The 16569-nt window shown below is 45.6% G+C and overlaps 2 protein-coding genes across 3 annotated transcripts in view; one reads left to right on the top strand and one right to left on the bottom strand.

The window, feature by feature from the left end:
- CFAP57 (cilia and flagella associated protein 57) overlaps positions 1-7128 on the bottom strand; it is a 79163-nt gene extending 72035 nt beyond the window's left edge. The window contains exons 1-4 of one of the 2 annotated variants that reach the window (XM_027059455.2): positions 6997-7128; positions 6558-6734; positions 2405-2763; positions 549-835 (exon numbers count right to left, since the gene is read on the bottom strand). In XM_027059455.2, the coding sequence (XP_026915256.2) occupies positions 549-835; positions 2405-2763; positions 6558-6714 (803 nt within the window). In that variant the 5' untranslated portion in view covers positions 6715-6734; positions 6997-7128. The remainder of the gene's footprint in view (positions 1-548; positions 836-2404; positions 2764-6557; positions 6735-6996) is intronic. The other variant, XM_027059456.2, reaches the window with a different exon arrangement.
- Positions 7125-15023, top strand: EBNA1BP2 (EBNA1 binding protein 2). Its single transcript, XM_027059457.2, has 9 exons — positions 7125-7403; positions 7487-7570; positions 7770-7939; positions 8818-8941; positions 10217-10306; positions 11984-12059; positions 12294-12387; positions 14278-14440; positions 14573-15023. Exons 1-9 carry the CDS (start codon positions 7338-7340, stop codon positions 14621-14623), a joined length of 918 nt encoding a protein of 305 aa, XP_026915258.1. The 5' UTR covers positions 7125-7337; the 3' UTR covers positions 14624-15023.
- Positions 15024-16569: the final 1546 nt, after the last annotated feature.

Raw genomic sequence — 16569 nt, 5'->3', positions numbered from 1 at the left:
GTATATTTCAATACGTGTGAGAGATAACCATTATTGCCTGAAGTAGAGGTAAAATTGACCTGAGCCCCCACTTTACCTCATATTCTTTTGTCATATTTACACCAATAACACTTCCCTGAGCTTCTTTGTTGGTCTGCTGGCTCCTTCCAAACTGCAAAGTCTTTGAGGACACGTGTCCCCAGCATCTAGCAAGGTGCCCTGCACACGGCAAGAGCTCGGTGGCCATTTATGTAATTGAATCAATAAATTAGGCAGCCATTAGAAAATACATTTTAAAAGATCTGGAGTTTTGAAGACTAGTCGTGCTAAAAGGCTTATAAAATGCATGTAAACAAAAGAACTGTATGTAGGCTGTGGTCACAACTGTCCAATTTGTGCTTGAATATAGATGAACATGCGAAAGGCAGAGGGAAAATGAAAAGAGTTGACTTGAAGGTGGAGGGGTTCTGAGTGACTTTTAAAGAATCCCGAATCCCGTTTTTGGCACAACGCTATTGGTATGATGAACATATTTTCACAAGAGCACCAGCCCAGAGGGGCGCCATTACCTCTCCGATTCCCGGATCACCTCCAGGTTCCTGGTCTCGCTGGTGGGCTCCTTGACCATTATACTTGTCTCCCAGCGTTGATCTCCAGATTCAAAGAGGAAGAGCTTGCCTGTATCCGTGCCGACAATGATCTTGTCTTCAGACACCCACGTGTGGGCTAGATAGTTTTGGGGTTCTCCCCTCTGAAAATTGGTTTGCTTCAGGGTGCCCTCGGCAAAGCGGAGAAGCTTAAACATCCCATTGCCAGTGACACAGACCTGAGTGTTATCCTGGGGATTGAAGCTCACCTGCAAAATGTAAAAGGATAAAAGAAAACTACTTATAAAACTAATCTTGGTGGAATTACTTCTCATTTTACTAATGAATACTTGTTTCAGGTAGCTCAGAGTATCCTTTAAACATCACTAGGGCATGATAAATTTTGATAGCACATTTGATAAGAGCACAGATTCATTGTATTTGTGGGGCCCATGCATCTTAAACCAGGAAACCTACAAAAATCATTTTACAAAGGCCAAAAAGAGGATAAGCGGTTCTTGACAACAGCTAAACTCTGGGCCAACAAAGTGACATGAAGACTCAGTTGGAAACGCAGAAAAAGGAGGATCTGGTGGGTCCAGGGGAAAGGGAGTCTCCTACCAACTGGGAGGTACAGTAAGGGCAGTCAACTTACACCCCTACTAGATGGTGAGCAACTGACGGGCTGTAACACCTGCATCTCTGTATTCCCGATGCGGGGTTCATAGTGGGCATCCAGCTGAATCTGTTAGGGAGGATGCGTGTACTCTACTCTGAATAGGGATGCTGGACTCGGCCTCACCAAGGCCGAGACAAAATAATCTTCCGGCTCTCTCTGCCTCTGGTCTGATTCTGCGATCACCAAGCAACCTCTGATTACTAATTTCACCTCCCCATGTCTCTATTACTAGGGAGTAAATATACCAGATAAATAATGTGAGTGTTCTCGTAGTCACATGCTGGGTTATTCACTGGCCTCTGGTGAGAATAAGGGAGTCTGTTCCTGAGACGCTGGCTAGCTAATATCTCTGAACATGAGCAGAGCTGAGTTCCTGAACTTGTAAAGCTGAGTACCAGATCCCAGACTGGGGTGACCACACCAAGGTAAAACCTCCCTGGGACCCAATGCCTGAGCAGTCAACCAGCCTCCTCATGGGTCCTCTTCATTTTGCCCCCAAACAACAATGGAAAATTCTGTTCCCCACGTAACTGCGATTTTGTTGACACGTTCCTCAAGATCAACCACTTCATGTCACGTTCCTGAAATCTACCCACTGCCCAGCAATGCTGTTAGGAAGAAGACAGGACCAGCAAGACAAAGTGAGTTATCAATTCATCGGCTGGGCCTGTGAAAGCAGTTCTGGGCCAGGGTAAAGAAGAGGGGTACTGGGAGTCTGAGACTCCTGACCCTGCCACTCACTACCTGTGTGATACTTGGGTGGGTGACTCAACCTCTTGGAGCCTCAGTTGTTTCATCTATAAAACAAGGATAATAATTATGCAGACCATATATGGTTGTTGAGAGATTAATTTAAAAATGCATATTAAGAGGGGCGCCTGGGTGGCTCAGTCGGTTAAGCATCCAGCTCTTGGTTTGGGCTCACGTCATGATCCCGCAGTTTATGATTTTGAGCCCCGCAACAGGCTCTGCATTATCCGTTTGGAGATTCTCTCTCTCTCTCTCTCTCTCTCTCTCTGCCCCTTCCCCACTCATGCTCTCTCTCAAAACAAATAAATAAACTTGAAAAAAAAAAAGAACTTTTCAAAAAAAAATGCATGTTAAGAAACTGGCAGTGTTCCTGGCACACAGAAAGCATTCAATAAAAGACGGCTCTTACTAGTTTTAAAACTTGCACGATACTTGTTATGTTGGGAGGTACCTGGTAGACAGCATTGTTCTGAGAGTCGGTTCTAATAATAGCCATTACTTTCTGTTTTTCCCACAGCCAATAGACAAGGTTTGACTCCGGAGGTGATGTCTGAGCCAACAGGTATTTGGAGTCTGGAGAAAAAGCCATGCTAATAAATCTCTGAACGGGGAAGTCAAAATTATTAAGGATTTTGCGCTTCCGGCAAGGGATGGATGACAGTTCGTAAATGGTGATGACGGGTTTTTCTTGCACGATCTCGGAGATGGCGAGGTATCGCCGATTGGGACTGATGGACAAGGCCAGCATGCCCTGACTCTTGTCTGAGCCTGTGAACAGAGGTAAAGGGGGATAATGAGGGCAGATCATGCTTTCACCGTGACTCGACATGTACCGGGCACAGTGGTGGCAAGGTTGACACATGGGAGAAAAGGCACAGAAACAGGTAACTGTCAATCCCTGCAGTCCCTTGGCCCTGCCATATCTGGGGTATTAGGAAAATGGCTAGGACGGGTACCTCGCAGAGGCTGAGGTAGGAGGAGAAGTCAAGGAACGATGCCAGAGGGAGGACAGGTGGGATAGAGTGCAGGGTGGGGCAGGTGGCAGGAAGAGCAGAGGTGTGCATGTGAAAAAGGGTACAGTGTGGCTGGGGCATCGCACATGCGCCCGGGAAAACCACAGGTGGGTGTAGACGGGTGGAAGAGGGCGGGCCTCTATGCCCTGAGCAGCCAGCAGGCAGCGCCCCTCTATTTTCGAGGCTGAGACACCAACTGCTGGGGGCCCCAGGCTGTCTCACAGTTAGGTCATCTGTGTGAATCTGGCCAGTCTGCTGGACTGGCTTTACCATAAAGCTTGTGTTCTCTCGAAAACCAGAGACGGATGCATTCTACCCCGACTTTTCCTGGAATGTGTCAGTGGTACCTGGAGATAGAGCAGTCATCTCGCAACCATGAGGTAACAAGCACGAGAATAAAAGTTGTGGTCTAGAAAGCAAAGGCTGAGGCAAAGATGAAGGGGCAAGAACTTTATTTGGGAGAAGAAATCAGGCCCACATTATGATTTTCGTGGGTCCCTTCTTCCATTAATAGTAAAAATTAATAAAGTGGTTTAAAAAATAAGCTGGTAAAAATTATATCTTACGACTGCATTAGTATAAAGAATATAATCCAGACTGGACTTAGTATTATTATACTCATTTTCTTGGGTCTCTAAAAGTATCATGGGCCCTGGGCTCTGTGCCTACTGTGCCTTGTGCAAAAGTCCACCCTGATTCAAGCCCAGGGCAGGGACGGTGAACAAGGCAGCAGAGAAGTGCTAGAAAGTGATGCCCTGGGCCCTGGGCTGTGTTTCCCAGCAAGCTGAAGGGAGTCTGTCCAGCAGCAGGACCTCTGTGGAAGGGCTTCAGGAAGTGACCGTGCCTTGGAAAAGACCCTAGGTTTGGGGTCGCTGGAGACCTTGCATGAGAGTTTGGAGTTTATCACAGAGGCAAATGAAAAGCCACAGAGGAATTTTTGGAAGGGTCAGACGCATGTTGTAGAAAAATCCCTCTGGCAACTGTGTGGAAGACAGACCTTGAGGGAAGGAAACCAGTGGGCAGACAATTTCAAAAACAGGATGGCAGTGACAGGCGGTATGAAGGCTGGGATGGGGAGATGAGAGAGATGCCAAGTAGGACCCAGTGGCTGCCTGGGTGAGGCAGGGGAAGGAGAGAAACAAGCAATGATTGACGTCTGGTGACTGGGAGTAGGGGTGACAGCTGGGAAGGAACATAGGCCGAGGGAGTTAGGGGTCATGGCGAAGAGTATGTCCATTGTTTTTTATGGAAAACAGCCCATCCAAAGATTTTACTTTTACTCATGTTTATTTGGTTTTAGTTTTTTCTGATTTCTTTTTTTTTTTTTTTTTTTTTTTTTTTACACTAAAGTCTTTACTTCTTCTTGGGGCATGAAGTAAGGACTTAGATTGATTCCTGTTTCCCAAATACCTAACTAGTTGTCCCAGCACAGATTCCTCCTAATGCTACCTTTATGATATATTCAATTCATTTACATATCTACATATATATAACTGGGTTTTGGGGATATTTATACCAGCACTACATTATTTTTGTAATTGTAGCTTTATCATGCATTTGACAATCTGGTGAGGTAGGGTCTTAAGGAAGAGAGGGAAGAAAAGGAAATGACAAATTCAGTTCTGGATATATTGTGTGTGAGGTGCATACTGTGGGACATTTAGGTAGAGAGATTTAGTGGACAACTGGATATGATTCTAAGGCTCGGAGGAGAGGTTGGGACTGAAAATGCAGACGTGAGGTAAGAGTCACCGTGGGAAGTTGAAACTGGGGGCATAGATGAGATTGCCTGGGGGAGGAAAAGGAAAACTTCTCCCTCTTTCCTTTTGTGCTTTCGTGCCTGGGATGTAGCTGGCATAGCATCTATCCTGGTCATTTCCAAGTCCTGCTCCTTTGAAAACACACCTGTCTCCATGGCAATACTGAGAGCTTCTAGAGAGCACAGGCCGTGGTTTTCTTTATCCATTCACTCATGCAATCCACTCATTCAATCACCAGTGACTGGCACCAAATGGGTGCTTAATATATGTTGGCTGATTGCAGAGTTTGTAAAATGCCTTTGCACACCTCGTTGATGACGGCCACCTCCTTGAAACAAGTTCACCTCGTGCATGAGTCTCCTCCTATCTTTTGGTTCTTTTTTTTTTATTATATATTTTTTTAAATCTTTATTTATTTTTGAAAGAGAGAGACAGAGTGTGAGCAGGGAAGGAGCAGAGAGAGAGGGAGACACAGAGTCCAAAGCAGGCTCCAGGCTCTGAGCTGTCAGCACAGAGCCTGACACGGGACTTGAACTCAAGAACCGTGAGATCATGACCTGAGCCGAAGTCGGACAATTAACCAACTGAGCCACCCAGGCACCCCATACTGTAGCAGGATTCTTGCACAGAGAGTCGTGACACCGAGGCTTCTCTTTCCATAAGGAAAAAACAAAAATCTTTCCATAAGGAAAATTACCTGGTAATTTTAGTCCTGGCCATGTGCCCTGGAGAACCCACACAAGTGGATGAGCGTACATACATGCAAGAAACTTTATAGCAGGATGCTTTGTAAAGCAAAAAACTGTTGTTTCCCAAATGTCCATCCACACTAGAATGGATAAATATATTTGGGGCATTCCATTCATATGATGGAACACCATATAGCAATAAAACAATTCAGTTAATATATATTAAGACATATGAGTCTCAAAAGCATGATGTCAAACAAAAGAAGGTCTTGGCATACGTATAACCATGATTAAACTTTAGAAACTTGGTAAATAGCAAAAACAAAGATCTATTTTCTATAAGGCCACACATATATATGGTAAAAGTATATAAAGAAATAAGGGAGTAATTACAATATCCAGGATGGGGTGTGGGTATGTGTGGTGAGAACGAAATCAGAGAGAAACACTGGAGCTGGCAATGTTCTATTTCCTACCCTGCGTGGTGCGTTCATGGACCTTCGCTTTATTATAGTTCTTTAGATATTAGATATATGCAGTGAACACTATTTTGTAGGCATGTGTCAAGATCAAACATTTTGAATGCAATAAAGACTGGAAAAAGAGTGACTGAGTTGTGGAAATCAGGTATAACATTAACAGGACCAGTGTGAACAAACACAAATGTAACATTATACAAACGGTTATTTGTGATTTGCGATTAAACCTCCAGGGCCTTCATCATACACGGTTCCAAAACGTGATGTAATGAAGGTACCGAACTCTGGAAAGCTGTGCTAAACAACTCAAAAAGTGGCCCTGGAGATGACAAAGACAATGATATTGCAGAGGCATGAAAAGAGACTCTAAAATAAATTTTTTTCCCATTAAATCAGTGGGGAAAAAAAGTACTTTTAAATTAACATCATTTTACATGTGATTTTAACGATGTATGTGTGGTTACTCTGTTAATGCAGGTGGACGTGTACTCCTTCTACCTTTATAAAACTATACGTATATTTAAGTTGGCCAAAATACTTAACTTTCTATAGTCTTGTCGGGATTATGGGGTTATATTTGGCACGGTCAAACGCATGCGTAGGGATGGAAAGGTTTTTTACCTGGAATGAATTTTTGCCACTTCTGATCCACATTGTACTTCACACAGTGATTTCCTGAAGGAAATATAATGATTTGTTCATCGAAGAAAAAGATATTGTTGGCTACGTGGGATCGAAGACCAAAAACATGCAGCGACTGAGCCACCACGGTCGACATGGTACCGGGCAAAGAGTTTGCTGAACAAGGAGCACAGCGGTGAGCTTGGAGGCGCGCGTCGCCCCGCCCTGCCCCGCCCTGCCCCGCCCCGCCCCGCCCCACCCCGCCCCACCCCGCCCCGAGCACGCCCCTGGCCCCGCCCCCGGAGCCTTCCTCCGTTTCCGCCCCCCCCCCCCCAGCGGCCCCCACACCCCCTTCCGCCGCGGCAGCTGTTTCTCCCCTTTCCTTCGCTGCCTCGAGGCTTCTTGCTTCTCCAGAGGACCCCCAACTACGCGCTCACACCTTTGGCGTCTTCTCTTTGGGTCACCAGACCACGCGTGTATCCAGGAGTAGAACCCTTATGGGTCCCGAGCAACCCGGCTCTTTCGGACGCCGGAGCGGTTCCTATAGCAACGGCAAACCGGAAGTGTGGGTATGCGGCCGGAAGCGGAAGTCCCGGTGGGAAAGTTCTGCCGAGGCACCCGGCAGTCGGCGTCGGTGGGGCTCGGGTCCACGTGGGGCCGCGGCGTGCGAGCAGGGGGCGGGGGGCAGGCAGCAGCAGCGAGAGTCGCCCCTTTCCGGCCGCGCGGGCCTCAGGCCACCCGGCTCCCTCGACTAGAGCGGACGTGCACGCTCGCTGCGACATGGACACCCCCCCGCTGTCAGGTTCGGACTCGGATTCTGATGATTCTCTGGTCACCGACAGGGAGGTAGGTGTCGGCCGGGCTCGCGGGGCTGGGCGCGGGAGAGGGTCCTCATTCCCCCGGTGCTGACTGCCGATTGTACCCTGCAGTTGCAGGATGCGTTTTCCAGAGGGCTCCTGAAGCCAGGCCTCAATGTGGTGCTAGAGGGGCCGAAGAAAGCTGTGAACGACGTGGTGAGCTCGGGCGCCTGGTCGGGGGGTCCTAGAACACGGGATGCTCCCAAGGCACAGTGGTGCTTGGCGGACTGAGTTCTTGTCCCAGGGAAGACGCAGCCTGGGCATTGTCAGGAGGTCCGGATGTTGGGGTTTATTTAGTGCTTTGTCCGTTGGCCTGTGTCCTTCATACAGGCTCAGTGTCTGATGAATTTCTTAGAGTGGCCTGAAGCAGTGTTTGGCTGAATTCAAGCGGGATCTGGAATGGGTTGAAAGGCTTGATGTGACCCTGGGTCCCGTGCCGGAAATCAGTGGACCTCAGTCAACCCCTCAGAACAAGGATCAGAAAGCCTTTGATCCGGAAGATGACTTCCAGCGGGAGATGAGTTTGTATGTTTGTTTTCAAGTGTGGGAGAAGGTTGGGGGTGGGGGGGGGGTGGCCCTGTTCGAGAAAGGGGGGAGGTGGGAGAAGCAGTGAGCCTGCAGTCCTCAGAAATTGTCATAAGCCTGAGAGTGAGTAGGAAGGCTTCTTTTTTTACTAAAAAGCTCTAGAAGATTGTTCCTGGTTGAGAAAAGAGCCCTTCGGTCCACCGGTTATAATCCAAAGTCTAATTTATTTTATTTTTAAATTTTATTTTGAGGTATTCAGTTTTAAAGTTTTTTGTGTGTTTTCAGTTAAACAGAAACTTGCCTCAGAAGGTTCTTACATGACCTTTTTGAAGGACTACATAAGAATTCATGATTGGTATTAGTTTTTTTTTAATGTTTTTATTTATTTTTGAGACAGAGAGAGACAGAGCATGAGCAGGGGAGGGGCAGAGAGAGGGCTCGGAGACGCAGAATCCCAAGCGGGCTCCAGGCCCTGAGCACAGAGCCCGACGCAGGGCTCAAACTCACAGAGTGTGAGATCATGACCTGAGCTGAAGTCGGACGCTCAACTGACCGAGCCACCCAGGTGCCCCAGTTGGTATTAGTTTTTAAGTTAAGGGGTACTTTTAGTGTAGTCACTGTCTTAAACTAATTTATTTTTAGCAGAACTCCCCTTCCTCTTTAAAGAGCATACAGTTAAATCTCTCCTAGATACCAAGTTAATGAAGCTTTATTACATTTTCATTAGTGTGTGTGTGTGTTCTTGCTGGTGGAGGTCAGATGTTGAGCATTTTTCTGCCCCTGGATAACTCCAAGGTCATCCCTGATGGATAAGGCAAGTGAGGGAGTGGAAGGTCTCTCTCCCTTCGCTTATTTCACATTTTGTCCTACGTCCTCAGCTACCGGCAAGCCCAGGCCGCTGTGCTTTCCATATTACCCCGGCTCCATCAGCTCAAAGTCCCTACCAAGAGGCCCACTGACTATTTTGCAGAGATGGCCAAGTCTGATCAGCAGATGCAGAAGGTAAGAAACAAAGGTTTTCTCTGGAAAGCCAAGGCTTTATACTTAAGTGTAGTCAGCTGGCTTATCTCCTGTAATTTAAAAAAGACTAAGCCCACAGTGTTGCTGGGTGGTTCAGTGGGTTAAGTGTCTGACTCTTGATTTCGGCTCAGGTCATGATCTCACAGTTCTGAGTTTAAGCCCTGGGTTGACTGCTTGGGATTCTGTCTCTCCCTCCCTCTCTTGGAGATTCTCTTCCCCTCTCTCTCAAAATAAATAAATGAGCTTTAGAAGAAAATAAAAAGAACTAAGCCCAATAATAGGGAATTGGTTGTCAGAGGACAGTTATCGTCTTGACTGCCTACTTCAGACTCATGCCAGTCACCACCAGTTAGATAAATAGAAGGATGATTTTTTTCCTAGTTTAAGCATTTAAGGGGAGGAGAAGTACTATAAGAACTGTGGTCCCGAGATCAAGATGGCCTTTTGCATTTCTTAGCTGGCGTGGTCATGGCATGGCATATAGAGAAGACACACTTCTTGTCCAGCCATTGCCAAGGGGCGGTGCTCTAACTTGTAAACAATTATTTTTCTCTGGGCATCAGTTTTCTGTAAGATGAGGGATTAACATATAGCTCAGATGTAGTATAATTTAGGGTTACATAGAACTTGATCCTCATTTAACTCTGGGAGGAAGAGAATTGTCAAAATTTAATCCCAAGATATATTCCGATAGTCCTATTGGGTCTCCAGCTGGATTTTAGGGAGCTCTTGTTTCAGTGGTACTTGGGGAAGCTCATCTAGAGACGAGCTCGGACACCCCTCTGTACACTCACACTGACACGTGCTTACCCCTCGACTGAAATGTGTGTGTCTGATGGAAAAGGCGAGGTACCTGGTACCTGCTTGAGTTTTTAATGTGTATGTGGTGTATCGGAGAAGGGGACTGAGGCTGCATGCTGGTTTGACCTTAGTCTGCAGACAGTTGGGTTGGGGAAAAGTTGGTTTCTCCTGGGAGAATGGCAAGCAGGCAGTTTTGCATAGCGGAACAAACAGCACACTGGGACAGCACAGTGGGAGTGGGGAGGTCACTTTCAGGTCCACCATGGATACTTTTGGTATCTTGGACAAAGTGCTCAACCTCTGGGCCTCTTGTCCTCATGTATGAAACAGGACTTACAAGATTCCTTTGAGCTCCAGTTTGCAGAACCAGGAAGATGTGCTCCCTGCTCCAGCACACCCTACGTGGTGGTCAGCCCAGATTCACTTAACATGAGCTGACAATATTTTGTATTTCAGATTCGGCAGAAGCTGCAGGCTAAACAGGCCGCCATGGAAAAGTCTGAAAAGGCTAAGCAACTGCGAGCGCTTAGGAAATACGGGAAGAAGGTAAGAAGGAAGATGTGGGCGCACGGGATGAGGCCGAGTGTTTGTCAGGCTGGGGTGACTGGGTCAGGTCTGCTTCCGTGCCGTGTGTGCTCTGTCTTGTGTTTATTATCTCACCGTGGGGAGTATGTGCTCGTATCCACGAGCACAATCTTCCCTTGACACCAGGGTCTCACCAGGGGTAGCATGGTAACTGTAGGCGATTCATTCATTCCACTGGGCCCCATTTGCTCATCTGTACAGTGAAGAGGGGAGTCCAGATCAGTGGAGTCCCAACCTGACCACAGCAAAATCACCTGGGGAGGTTTTTCAAAACAGATTTCTGGGCTTCAGAATGTCTGGGAATCCGGGTGTTTTTTCTTCCCTTCCCCGTCATGCCCCAGCTTCTCAGATGATTCTGAAATGCATCCTGCTTTGAGAATCACTGGCCTAGATGATGTGAAGTCCTTGAAAGAACCATATTATTGTGATCCAACTGAGAGGGAAAAATGGCACCCGTGTGCTTGAACTATGAACGTCTGAGTTCTACCATGAAAAAAACCTCAGGTTAAAAAAGGGCAGGCATACCATGAAACTCTTTGGTTTTTCTTTGTTATTTCGTGGTTATTTAGGAAACACGATGACAGGAATTGAAGTCAGGGTTGTGGGAAGAAGGGAGTGTGAGGAGGGTCAGCAGAAGTGTTCGGACCTTGTCCGCGTTTTGGACATAAACGCTTGTGATCGGGGTGCCGAGCTGCTGTCCACATAGGGAGTCACTTCACTGCCGGATCCTCAGCAGAGTAAGAGTAGATGAGTGTCCTGTCCTGTGCGGAAGGGCAGCTGCGTATTTATTGGATTGATCTGGTGGTCGATGGCCGAGGCCAGCTCAAAGACGTGGGCATTTGGTGTAACAGAATCTAATTTGTCAGAGCCAAAGAAAACGTCACTGGGGCCTGTTAGCTCACCGTTGCTAACTTGAAGAAACCTCATACCAGCGATTCTCAACTGGGGATAATTTTGCTTACCAGGCAACATCCAGCAATATCTGGAGACATTTTTAGTGTCACATCTCCATGGGGAGTGTGCTACTGGCATCTAGTGGGCGGAGGGCAGGGAGGCTGCTAAAGATTCCATAGCGCGCTGGGCAGGCTGTCCACCCCCCAACACGGAGTGATTCCTGTTCGAGCTATCAGTAGTATGGAGATTGAGAAACCCTGCCTTTGAGTATTGGCATCTTCTTTTGTCCTTACAGCCTTTTTTATGTTTTTTGGGAGATTGTTTGTTTCTGTTGGTACTTTCATGCCTCATAACGGAGTGGGTTTGACACTTAATCTGCTCACATATAACGAACGGAGAGAATTGGGTATAGACCTAGACGTGATTTGCTGTGATTTTGTAGGCAGGATGGTGGAATGGGGTAAGAGTGCAGACTGCCTGGGTGTGAATTCAGCTGCATACTTTCCCACTGTGTGACTTGGGCAAGCTGCTTAACTTCTCTGTGCTTCAGTTTCAGGGGTGGTAGGGATTTCTACTTCACTGGGTGGTTGGGAAGATAAAGTAAGAATATGCTTAGAGCCTTAGCGTAGTTCTGGCACACGTAAATGTGCGGTGGTGGTGTTAGCACATCGTTGTTACCGAAAGCATGTAGGCGCTTACAGCGATGGTCTGGAGTGAGTATGACGGCCCTGTGTTCATGTCCAGGTGCAAACAGAGGTTCTTCAGAAGAGGCAGCGAGAGAAAACACATATGATGAACGCCATTAAGAAATATCAGAAAGGTCAGTATATCTCTGTCCTAAGGATATAGGGAGCAGGGGTAGCTGCTAACTTGAACACATACTGCTCTGGAGCCTTGATTGGTTTGCAGCCATGGGGCCTAAGGTTTGGGGACAGTGTGGGGAACAAGATGTATCTCTTAAAGTTAATTTAGCAAGTAACAACCTTCTTTCGAAGCTCAAGCTCTTCTTAAAATGAATGTGTCAGTGCTGATCAAAGTACCTCTTCCCTCCCAGGCTTTTCTGATAAACTGGATTTCCTTGAGGGGGATCAGAAAGCTGCTGCACGGAAAACAAAGGAAGGAGCCAAAGGCCAACAGATGAAGAAGGGGTATGAAGGGTTTTTGTTTGGTTTTGTGATGGGTGCTGGGCAAGCGAGTCACGGGCATGGCAGCGAGTTCCATAGGAGTGGCCTCGAGTTGAGAGAGCACAGTGCTGCCTGTGGCCGGGGCTTACCGGCCCATGTGATGGGTCCTTTTAGCCGTATCAGTCTTGGGAGATTAAAGTAGGGTGGTTTAGGGGGCACCTGGCTGGCACAGTCAGTAGAGCATTAGACTCTTGACCTGGGGGTCATGAGTTAAGCCCCACATTGGGTGTAGAGCTTGCTTTAAAAAATTAATTAACTAAAAACCAAAAAAACTAAAGTAGGGTGATTTAAGGATTTGGGACATTTTAAGTGGATGCTCAGTAAAAGTTGCTCACGGCGTAGACCGAAGGTTCAGGTCCAGAGCCTGTCACTTTGGGCAGCTTTGAGCAAGTTTTACTTGACCTTTCTGAATATTTGTTTCCTCATCTATGAAAATGAGAAAATTGTATGCACCTCATACCATTTTGCAAATTAAAAGGGTTAATGGCAAAGATTATTATTTTCTTCTTAGTTCACCTTTATGCATCCCTGGACCCCAGGCCTAGGGGAAATGATAATTTCTGTAGAATATATGAATGCTATGATCAAGGCATTTGAGGGAGTAGTGTGGAAGCACATTTTAGAAATAGCTGACCTGGTTTGGTGATGAGGGCGTGAGGATGGCTCCCTGGAGGAGGGTGCCACCTGAGCTTAGTCTGAAGGATGAGTAAGAACCAGGAGAATAGGAGAGACCCTGGTTTTGGCAAGAAGGAAGAACACGAGAGAGTGAAAGCATAGAGGTGAGAACAGCAGTTTGTGTATGAGGGAAGAGCAAGCATTTGGTGCCACTGGGAGTGCGGTGTGGGGCAAGGAGGGGTGAAATGTAGCTGGAGGGGGCCCTGGGCCAAGTCACAGAGACAGTGTTTGCCTTGTTGAGAAACTTGGGTTTTATCCAGTAGGCACTGGGGAGACATTGAGGGCTTTACTCAAAATTATGAGTAGGTCATATTCATGTTTTTGAAAAATTAAGTGTACTCGTATAAAGGATGGACTTGAGGGGGGCAGGATAATTGATTAGGGGGCTATTACAAAAGTCCAGAGAGCAATGATAATGACCCAAAAGGGGTAACGGGGGCAGAGAAGAGAAAACCGATTGAAGAAATATTCAAGAAGTTAAACTAGCAGCACTCAGTAATTGTGTTGGGTGTAGAGAGTGAAAGAAGGAATAATCAAGGCTGGCTCCCAGGTTTCTAGCCTGGTGGCTGAAAAGATGTAGTTCCACCAGCCTCAAGTCACTGCCTTTTTTTTTTTTAAGTAGGCTCCACACCCAACGTGGGGCTCGAACGAATAACCCAGAGATGAAGGGTCGCATGCTTTACTGACTGAGCCAACCAGGTGCCCCACCAAGTCATTGCCTATATACAGGAGGTGAAACCAGTCTAGGAAGGGAGATGGCATGTGATTTTGGATATGTTGAATTTGAGATTTCCTGCAGGAAGACCAGTTTTAAAATTTATTATATTTGAATGTTAATTGCATGTACTATCCTTGAAGGGAATAGAAACAACTGAGGATGATCTAGCAAAAATTAGTTAAAATAGAAAACTCTTCAGAGAGAAGAGGTGAGCCACAAAATGTATGTGAAACCTTTCCTGGTTCTTGCTTTGTTTTCTTGCTCTAATGGTTAACACTATAAGTAGATGAGCTTGCCTGGGGGATTTTTAGAGTAAGAAAGTAGGGCCAATGATAAGATTCTGGGTAACAGTAGTATCTAAAGAGATTTTGCTTAGACAGGAAACTAGGGGTAGTCGTAGGCCGTAAGACTTATCAGGATTTGCAGTGCTGTGGGTGACCTGTAAGCCGGCATTTTTCCAGGCCCAATGCTAAGCGACGCTATAAAAACCAGAAGTTTGGTTTTGGTGGAAAGAAGAAAGGCTCCAAGTGGAACACTCGTGAGAGCTACGATGATGTATCCAGCTTCCGGGCCAAGACAGCTCATGGCAAGGGCCTGAAGAGGCCTGGAAAGAAAGGATCAAATGTAAGTGAGCCAAGGGGTCACATGAGGGGCTGGATCACCTCCTCTCCCATCCCACACCTACCCGCTCCCTTCCTTTCCCTGGGGCAGATCAAGCTGCTGTGTGACCACATGCAGTATTTTCTTGTTCCATAGAAGAGACCTGGAAAACGAACAAGAGAGAAAATGAAGAGCAGAACACGCTAAGCAGCATCTTTGTATATGAGGAACCAAGAGAAAGGGATGCAGACTTGGGATTTCACAATACAGTTGGATCATCTTTTGGTTTCTTTTTGTAAAAAATTCTTTCATAAACTAAAAAATTTTCAAAGAAACACATCCTCTTGGTTAAAAACTCAGGACTAAAGGATTGAGAAGTTACTTTTATGTATTAAGATTGCTGTTTATTGATGATAATTTAGACTTTGAGCCCAAATTGCCTTCCTTTTATGATAATTGGAGATTTAATGTATACCTTCCTCATCCTTCCAGGTAATTGTATCATGGGTTTAGATAAATCAAGGATCAGTGTTTATACATTATGATTGTTAAAATACCAATCACTGTCAAACTAGTTGTACTCCAATAAAATTTCCTTTGTGATACAGCTTTTGGGTTTTCCTTGAGTTGATTATCACCCTTATTTTCCTGTGTGCCTAATTTTCCTTGTATATCTTTATTTTTCCTTAGACCTATGTCATTTTAACCAGCTTATACTTCTCTGCTCCAACCTAGATCTGTCATGCAGCTGTCACCTTGTGTCTTCTATACCATCTGCATCATAGCTACATCTTAGCTTATGCCTTCCTTTGGTGTGTACCATCTTCTGGTATCTTCTAAGGAAGGGGAACTTGAGAACTTCCTACATTTCTGCAGTTGCCTTTAGTTTGGCTGATGGGTATTGTCCCGACAATGTTGTAGGCATTGCTTCTCTGTTTTGCTGCCTCCTCTCCCCACTGAGAAGTCACTGCCCTTCCCTTTCCTTCTTTCTGGAAGCTTTTCTTCACCCAACGATCTGAAATTCCATGATAACATGCCTTGGTGTGGGCCTGTTTTTATTAATTAGAGTGTTGAGAAGGATGCAGGTTCTTCAGTTCTGGCAAATTTTATTTGATAAGTTCTCCCTATTTTCTTTGTTCTAATTCTGGAATTTTTGTTAGATTGTGAAACCCTTCCAGTGATCTAATTCTGGAATTTTTGTTAGATTGTGAAACCCTTCCAGTGATCTTCTAAGTTTGTGTTTTCGTTCTACTTTAGGGGAAAGATTCTTTTGATTCTTTGTCTAATCATTTATCAAGTATTTATTTTAGCTTTCATTTTCCATTTTATTCTAAACATTCTTTGTTCTTTTATCTCATAATGTGAATTATAGTTTTGGTTTTTTTAAGACTTTTCTTCTGTTCCCTTCATTCTGTTTCCTTGGGTTTTCCCCTGCCCCACCTGTGCATTATGATCCCCCTTTTTCATGTTGAGCCGTGTGGGTCAAGAGCACAGACTTGGGCCAGACTGCTGGGTTTGACACCTGTTTCTGCTGCTTGTTGTTTGACCCTGGGCACATTAATTTTTCTGTGCTTTGTCATCTTTTTATATACATGAGAATAATATCTACCCAAATGTCAGCATTAAGTGAGTTAATATATGTAAATGCTTAGACTGTTGCCTGCCATATGATAGGAGTTTATATCTGCTTAGAATTATTTTGCTGGGGGGAGTTTCTTCACGTCAGCCTTGGTGGTACATACTTGAGAGGTACTCGGATGCTGCCTGGAAGCTACGCATAGGTTGGACGTGGGTGGGTGGGCCACGTTGCATGTTGGGTTTTACTCCGTGTAGATAGGGAAGTTTACCTGTCCTCCATCTCTCCGTTCCAGTTTAGAAACTATTTTAAGGAGGCTAGAATATCTGAGAACTGTGTAGTCTTAAGCAGGAAAAAAATTCATTTTTACATTGTTTCCTTGTGGGATCATTGGTATACAAAAAAGGACATTTCTGGTTTTATGATACTTTCCAGTACAAAAAGAATGAATTTAGTTTTTGTAAACTCATTTCGATTAACAAAATTCTGAGCAAACAGGTCCCGTTTTCAGAAGACCAAAATGTTTTACCCTGACCTATTTTTGACAATCTACAATATTAGCAGATGGAGTAATGTA

This window comes from Acinonyx jubatus, chromosome C1, assembly GCF_027475565.1.
Source record: "Acinonyx jubatus isolate Ajub_Pintada_27869175 chromosome C1, VMU_Ajub_asm_v1.0, whole genome shotgun sequence".
NCBI lineage: Eukaryota > Metazoa > Chordata > Mammalia > Carnivora > Felidae > Acinonyx > Acinonyx jubatus.
The sequence above is the reverse complement of the archived record's forward strand: the minus strand, read 5'-3'. Positions and strand labels throughout refer to the sequence as shown.